The following is an 8,329-nucleotide window of genomic DNA, read 5'->3' as shown; positions in this document are numbered from 1 at the left end:
GAAAGAGAAGACACTAGAGAGTCAGTCATTTTCTCTTAAGAAGCTTCCCTGAAGATGAGAGACTGAATTAGCTTTTACCTAAAGAACTGAACCACCAAGAGCCCCGAGGTTTGCAACCCTAAAAAACTGGAAATCCTTAAGCTGTATTGCTACCAAAGGCAGCCTAACTGACATTACTAGATAAATCATTTGTCTACAGAACATTGCCACCCACATTGAAGTAGAAATTACAAAACAATTTATCTTCAGCATTCATCAAATGGTGTCTCTCCCTCCTACCCCCACCCCCTGACTACAAAAATTGTGCTAAATCTACATAGCCTATAAAAGTCTACAATTTTATTTAGTTACTATGTGAAAACCATTTTTGAAACCTCAAAACATCAGTGATGCATAGTCCCACCCATAATGATGGTGATGTTTCAGAGTTAGTAGGAAAAACTGGACTCTGCAATAGAGATATTAATAACTAAATTTACATGCACCAACAGCCCCCAAACACCCCAAATTCTAAAATAGTTTTTTCAATTCTCACAGAGCACTGAGATCTGGCTATCAATGCAATCTGACTGTTACTTTAGCTAAATCCTCTGAGAATATCTATATTTTTTAAGCATTCTCTTTTGATCTAGAAAATCTTCTGTGAAATTTATTAGGGAATGAAGGGTTTCTGAGACTTCTGATCTTAATCTGATAGTTCAGTCTCTGCTTCCAAGGCCAATGCTCCCGTCTCTCTCTAAAATTGATGCATTGAAATGTCTTGGGATTGAAGTTTTTTTTATTTTATTCTTGATACTGTGGATTGAACCCAGGGACATTCTATCTCTGAGCTACACACCCCAACATTAGATAGATAAATAGATAGATAGATAGATAGATAGATAGATAGATAGATAGATAGATAGATCTCACTAAAATGCTGAGAGTTTCACACAACCGTTGAAGCTAACCTCCCAACTACTTGTATTACAGGAGGGTGCCTCTATGCCTGGTAGAATTGAAGGTTTTGTTTTGTGTTTTGTGGTATGAGGATGAAACCCAGGGGCATTCTTCTCCAAGATACACCCTCAACCCTATTTTTTTTTTTTTTTTTGTTCTTTAAAAAAGGGGCAAGTGAACTAAACAGACACTTCACAAAAGAAGAAATTCACATGGCCAATAAATGCAAAACAATGCTAAACATCACTGGCAATCAGAGCGATGCAAATCAAAACATCAAAACTACTGCCTGGTGTTGTGGCGCATGCTTGTAATCCCCATGCTTGGGAGGCTGAGACAGGAGGATCGCGCAAGTTCGAAGCCAGCCTCATCTGGCTTAAGAGACCCTGTTTCCAAATAAAATATAAAATAGGTCTGAGAGTGTAGCCCGGAGGTAGAAGGCCCTTGGGTTCCAACCCCAGTACCACCAAAAAACAAAAAAACAAACAAAAACCGTCAAAACTACCCTGAAATTTCACATATTTTTTATTCTTTACTTTGAAACGGGGTCTAAGTTGTGGAGGGCCTAAGTAGCGAGGCTGGCCGCGAACCATGATCCTCTTGTCTCAGCTTCCCAAGACTGGAATTACAAGCATGCACATCTATAGGCAGAGAACCAAAAGAACCAGAAGAGAAAATGCAAATATTTAAATTTGGGGATTTGAAAGGTGGGGTAATGGTGCCACCTTCTGGTGAAGGATAAGAACGACTAGGAGAAAACCTGACTGCAGGTTAAGAAGCCGCTTTCCTTTCAAAGTACCCAAATGAGCAACTCGCGGAAGAGATTCCCTGGAACCGCCCCTCCCGGAGGCTCTGACCACTGGCGCGCCCCGGGCAATGTGATTGACAGGGCCACAGCTGCTGCGTTCCTAAACTCGTCTCTCCGGAAACAGTGACCGGGTCCTTCCGGCCCGCGCTCTCCCAGCATCCTTTGCCTTCCGGCTGTCCTCGGTCCTGTCGGGGCAGTCCCGCCTTGCGCGCCTGTTTCGAGCCCGAGTTCCAGCTCAGCTCTCCAGGCTGGTTTTTATCCGGGAGCGGGCTCTGGGATAGCGGTTCGGGGAGCAGGAATGGCGCAGCTAGAGGGATACTACTTCTCAGCGGCTTTGAGCTGCACCTTCTTAGTGTCTTGTCTGCTCTTCTCTGCCTTCAGCCGCGCGCTGCGGGAGCCCTACATGGACGAGATCTTCCACCTGCCGCAGGCGCAGCGCTACTGCGAGGGCCATTTCTCCCTGTCGCAGGTGGGGTCCCAACCTGTCCCCAGGACAGACCAGGCCAGAGAGGGCCCAGCGGCCCCAGCACAGACTTTCCCATCTTTTATCCTTAGGTCCCCCTTTCACCTTGCCAGCATCGAAACATGAAATGAACCGGTAACCTCTTGTGCTTGTGTCTGAGATCTGCCTAATAGTTGTTAAATGAATGAACAAACAGAAGGTCTGTCTCTAAAGAAGGAGTGATTTGGGATAATAACCGTTTGAGAATCGAGCTACCAGTCCTGTTCCTGGGAACTATCTCAGTTTATCTTTCCCGGTTCCAGGATTTGAGGCATTGGGGTGCTCTTTGAAAATGAGCATCCTAACTTCTCTTTAACTCACCCGTGAAGCATCCCACTCAGTATTTTGGAGGAGGGATTGGAGGGCCTTCAGCCACCACCCAATAATGACATTTTACATTAATTTCCTTCCTGGGTATTTTTTAAAACTTTCGTTAACTGTTTATCCTGGCAGCCAGTTAGATTGCATCATTTTAAAATATTATACTTGGTTGCACAAATATATAGAGATTGCACAAAAACATATCCCTTTTCTGGCGTCACATTATGGGATACTGGTTAGAAATGTAGTCTGTTGGAGAAAGACCTGATTTTAAATCTTGGTGCTACTCTATACTAATTTCTTAACCTTACAAAATTTTTGGGTTTCAAGCTACTTATTTGCAAAATGATAATGATAGTAATAATGTCAAATATAAAGTGTGCTGCAATAGAAAGAGTCTAGTAGAATCCCTGGGCTGGCACATGTTAGGTATCATAGACCCTGTGGCTCAATCTTTCTAAACCCATCCGAGTTCAAACTGATATTTATGTGCTTTGTAAAACTTATAGCCTTTACAATTTAGTCATCAGTTCTAAAGAGAGTTCTTGGAAAAGAGAAACAAATTTTAAGTTACTGCCTGTTCCTTGCCTATAGCTTAAGTTTCACAAACAGGTGCGGTGGCAAAACACTTTTCCTTAAAGGAGACATCTGATCTGCCAGGACTGCTTTAACTATGTCGCACAATAACTGCTCAAAATTCTTGATTGTTAGTACAGATGAAGTTTCAGCTTGACATATTTGTGTCTGTTCTGTTAGTATTACCTTTTGCTTTTGCTTCATTGTTGGCCTTTTGTTTTTAGTGGGATCCCATGATTACGACATTACCTGGTTTATACCTGGTGTCAGTTGGAGTGGTCAAACCTGCCAGCTGGATCTTTGGTTGGTCTGAACATGTCGTGTGCTCCATCAGCATGCTCAGATTCGTTAATCTTCTCTTCAGTGTTGGCAACTTCTATTTACTATATTTACTCTTCCGAAAAATACAACCCAGAAACAAGGTATGCTTCAAAATGATATATAACAATTTTATGTGCCATCGGATCCATAATTTTGACAAATTCATTTTATGAAATTTGGAGAGAAATGTCTTTAACACGACTTACTAGTATTTGTATATATTTTATGAATGTAAATGCAAGTTCACCTCAATTTTAAAAGATCCTTATTTAAACCCTTGAATATTCTTTAGTTATAACACTTAAAGTAGATAAATAGCTGGGCATTGTGGCGTACGCTTGTAACCCCCGCTATTGGGAGGCAGAGACAGGAGGATCTTGCAGGTTCGAAGCCAGCCGCGCTGGCTTAAAAGACCCGGTTTCCAAATTTTTTTTGAAAAAGTATAAAAAAATAGGTCTGGGAGATTAGCCCGGAGATAGAAGGCCAGGAACCCCAGTACCACCAAAAAAATGATAAATAAAAAAATAAAGTAGATAAATATTTGCTAGTGAATCAAACCAGCTCAATAAATACTTACTGAGCTTATTTTGTGTGCCAAGCACTGGGACATATGAAGCAGTCTTTTATTTGCAGAACTTGTTTTCTGTAGGGTGAATAGAGGTTGCCTGAGGAATTTTTATGTGATTTAAGAATGCAGGTCCTAAAGGTGGATTTTCTGAGGTCGAATTATATCTCTGTCTCTATTACCTGTGTTCCCTTAGGCAAATGATCTCTTCATAACTCTACTAAATAATTACAATAATATAATCTACCTCATAAAATTTTTATGAAGAGTAAAGGAGTTTTATAAAGGTGCTGGGGATAGTGCCTGATATATAGGAGTGAGTAAATATTAACTATAATATTTTTAATTGAAAGAGATTATTTAATGGAACCAATTTTGAGAGGGAGGTAGACATAAGACACTGAGGACATAGAGGATACAGAGAAGGTACAGAGGTGCACTTTGCACTTACTGCATCCTGGCTGGGAGTTAGGGGGAGAGGGTGGCTTTGGGTCAGGCTTCACAGAGAAGATGGCAACAGTGCTAATTCCTGATGAGCAGATAGGGCTGAAGAGTGGGGAGTAATCCTGGCAAAGTCTGCATAAGCAAAGGTAGAATGGCATTGAACATCAAAGTGCAGGGAATTACTGTTTGAAATGACAGAATTATAAATTACAGTAACGTGAAGCTAGAGAAATAAGGAGGGTTGAAGTCAAGAATGTCCTTATATGTCATGAGAGAGGATTTTGATCTTTATCTAGTAGGTGATAGAAAGACCTAATCAAAGGGAATACCTGGTCTGATTTGGTGAATTAAACTAAATGAAGGATACAATTCAAGGAAATACAAAGATTTAAATTCTAAAATTGCATTCAAAATGCTAAAAAGCTATTTAACTTTAGGTCTACTAGTTTTAGGAAAATTCTTGTAATTTCATCATTAAAAAAGTAATATTGGGTAGGGCAGTGTAAATTTTTTTTACTGGAGGAAGTTGAAGGGTAATCCTTAAAGGAAAGTGGTGATGATGACTAAGCCAGTGTTTATTGAAATATTGAGACTTAAGCTAAAGGGAATCTAGTCACCTGCACCAAGTTTTTTTTTTTCTTTTTTCTTTTTTTTTTTTGTGGTTCTGGGGATGGAATCCAGGGGCATTCGACCTCCGAGATACACTCCCTGCCCTATTTTTTTATTCTTTATTTTGAAACAGGGTCTCACTAGTTGTGGAGGGCCTCACTTAAATAGCTGAGGCTGTCCGTTAACCCGGAACCTCTGATCTCAGCCTCCCAAATGCTGGGATTTCAAGTGTGCGCAACCACGCCTAGCTCCATGTCCTCTTTATATATAGTCTCTGAAAAACTTAGTTCAGTGTTTTACACCTAAAACGCATTAACTATTTGTTGATTGAATCAAAATATTTTAAACTACAGAGTTTTGGCACATACCCCTGTGTTTTTTAAACTTTATTTTTATGTTTTTATTGGTGCATTGTAATCATACATCATAATGAGGTATAGAGTGATAAAAACATGTGCACGCAGCACTTGGTATGTTTCCCTCCAGATCCCACTCCCTCCCTGCCCTTCTTTGTACATGTCATTGAAATTGGTATGGATAATTCTTATAAGTACATAGATTATTTGAACAGTTACTTTCATTACTTCGCTATTCCACTGCCTCCCACCCCTTCCGTCCCTCTACTGGAGTTTCTACTCCTTTATTTGAAGTCTCTTTTGTTACCCAGTTTCCCTCTAGCTTTTACCTATGAGAAAATGGTTTTAGTGGTTTATAAGCTGATACTTGAAAAGTACCAGAAATTGTTCTTATAAATAGAAATTGTGTCTTTAAAGAACCAAAGATAAGATTGACATTGAACAATTTTATTTAAATAAGAATGGAGATTTTTTTTGGGGGGGGTAATAAATCTCTTCAGTAGTTCCGTAGAAGTAGCCTATTTGTTTCATTGTGAAAATAATTTTTACTGTGTTTTTCCCCCAAGGCTACCTCAAGTATCCAGAAGATTTTGTCAACATTAACACTAGCAGTATTTCCAACACTTTATTTCTTTAACTTTCTTTATTATACAGAGGCAGGATCTGTGTTTTTTACTCTTTTTGCCTATCTGATGTGTCTTTATGGAAATCACAAAACTTCAGCCTTGCTTGGATTTTGTGGCTTCATGTTCCGTCAAACAAATATCATCTGGGCTGTGTTCTGCGCGGGGCATGTCATTGCACAGAAGTTGACAGAAGCTTGGAAAACTGAGCTACAAAAGAAGAAGGAGGAGAGGCTTCCCCCTATTAAAGGACCATTTTCAGAATTCAGAAAAATCTTGCAATTTCTTCTGGTGTATTCCATGTCCTTTAAGAACTTGTGTATGCTCTTCCTTCTGACATGGCCCTATATCCTGTTGGGCTTTATGTTTTGTGCTTTCGTTGTAATTAATGGTGGAATTGTTATTGGTGATCGGAGCAATCATGAGGCCTGTCTGCATGTCCCTCAGCTGTTTTACTTTTGCTCTTTCACTCTCTTCTTTTCCTTTCCTCACCTGCTGTCTCCCGCCAAAGTGAAGGCCTTTCTTTCCTTAACTTGGAAACGTCGAATTCCATTTTGCATGATTACCTTCATTTCCATAGTTTTAGTTTGGAAATTTACTTATGTTCATAAATTTTTGCTAGCAGACAACAGACATTATACATTTTATGTGTGGAAAAGAGTTTTTCAAAGATATGAAATTGTGAAATACTTGTTAGTTCCAGCCTATATGTTTGCTGGGTGGAGTATAGCAGACTCGCTGAAATCAAAATCAGTTTTCTGGAATTTAATGTTTTTCGTGTGTGTTTTGGCTTCTACAGTTCCTCAGAAACTGCTAGAGTTTCGTTACTTTATTTTACCGTATGTTATATACAGGCTTAACATACCTCTGCCACCTACATCTAGGCTTGTTTGTGAACTGGGTTGCTATGCATTTGTTAATTTCTTAACTTTTTATATGTTCCTGAATAAGACTTTTCAGTGGCCAGGTAGTCAGGATATTCAACGGTTTATGTGGTAATGTCAGGGATATTTTGAATTTTAAAGTAGACATAACAGACTATTTCGACAATGAATAACTAGATATACAGATATTATAGAATTTCTTGTAGACACAGTGGTAATCCTCAGATCTCATCGTATTTTTTAAAAATATATTTCAAACATATATAACAAAGCCAAGGAAGCTAAGTGTGAAAAAGTGGGAGAGTGTAAAACCTGTTTCAGATCTGAGTAATGGGAAAATTAAATTGTTTACACCTATTACATGATATCCTTTGATACTGCTAGCCAGTCAGAAAACGTGGGAAATTTTTGTATATATAGATACAAAAAAACTGGTTGTGTTTCATAGGACTGGAACTAATCTACCAATTTTTTCCAGAAAGGAATGGCAAGATATTTGAAAAATATTTACAAATGATCAGCCAATATTTCTAATTGATAATTTGTCTAATATTTTAATAAATATAATTTTAATCATAAATTAGAATGGACTCACACAGATAGTAAATTATAAATTAGAGGCTTATATATCTAGAAATCAAGTCACTGTTTTTTATTTAAAATCTAAAAGTGATGGAGCTCTTTCACTAATTCCTAATATGAAATGTATGAAGACCAAAGATAAATTGTGTTGGTTATAATACCTTTTAAGTATATTCTTCTTCAGAAATACACGATGGTGTTAGTTTCCAAGAGCTGCTGTAAAAAATGACTTGGTGACTTAAAAGCTTTTTTTTCACATTTAAAACTTATAGAGACCAAAGTCTGAACTCAAAGTCACCAGGGTTGGTTCCCTCTGGAGACTCTGAGGGAAGATCCACTCCATGCTTCTCTTCCAGCTTCAGGTGAGTATCTAGAGTTTCTTTGCTTATGGACATACCACTCCAGTCTGCCTGTATCTTCACAGGGCCTTCTCCTCTGTCTTCCCTCTTAAGGATTGTGTCAATGATTCTAGCCCACATTATTCCAGTATGATCTTATATGGAGATCCTGAATTACTACAAAAAAACCCTTTCCCAAGTAAAGTCACATTCAGTTTCCAAGTGTACATCATTTTGTGGGACAATCAAAGATTTCTTAGGATACACTTCATAAGATTTTTAAAAGATATCTTTGCTGAAATTGGTATTTGATTCCATTATCAAAACAAGTTAGAATTGAAAGTTGAAATATCATTTTTCCTAAGTCTTCTGTAGATCGGGAAGCATCTTCTAGGGTATGATTTTGGGTGTTTGTATGTGTGTGTTAGTTTGGGGTTCTGTGTTTATTTTTTTCAGTGCAT

At 38.6% G+C, this 8,329-nt stretch overlaps 1 protein-coding gene across 1 annotated transcript; it reads left to right on the top strand.

Annotated features, from left to right (window-relative positions):
- Positions 1–2,042: 2,042 nt before the first annotated feature.
- ALG10 (ALG10 alpha-1,2-glucosyltransferase) lies at positions 2,043–7,063 on the top strand (the record flags this gene model as incomplete). The annotated part of the gene is made up of 3 exons (XM_080705671.1): positions 2,043–2,216; positions 3,371–3,568; positions 6,008–7,063. Exons 1-3 carry the CDS (start codon positions 2,046–2,048, stop codon positions 7,061–7,063), a joined length of 1,425 nt encoding a protein of 474 aa, XP_080561797.1. The 5' UTR covers positions 2,043–2,045.
- Between the last annotated feature and the right edge of the window lie 1,266 nt (positions 7,064–8,329).

This window comes from Muscardinus avellanarius, assembly GCF_963383645.1.
Source record: "Muscardinus avellanarius genome assembly, chromosome: 11".
Taxonomy (NCBI): Eukaryota; Metazoa; Chordata; class Mammalia; order Rodentia; family Gliridae; genus Muscardinus; species Muscardinus avellanarius.
The sequence above is the reverse complement of the archived record's forward strand: the minus strand, read 5'-3'. Positions and strand labels throughout refer to the sequence as shown.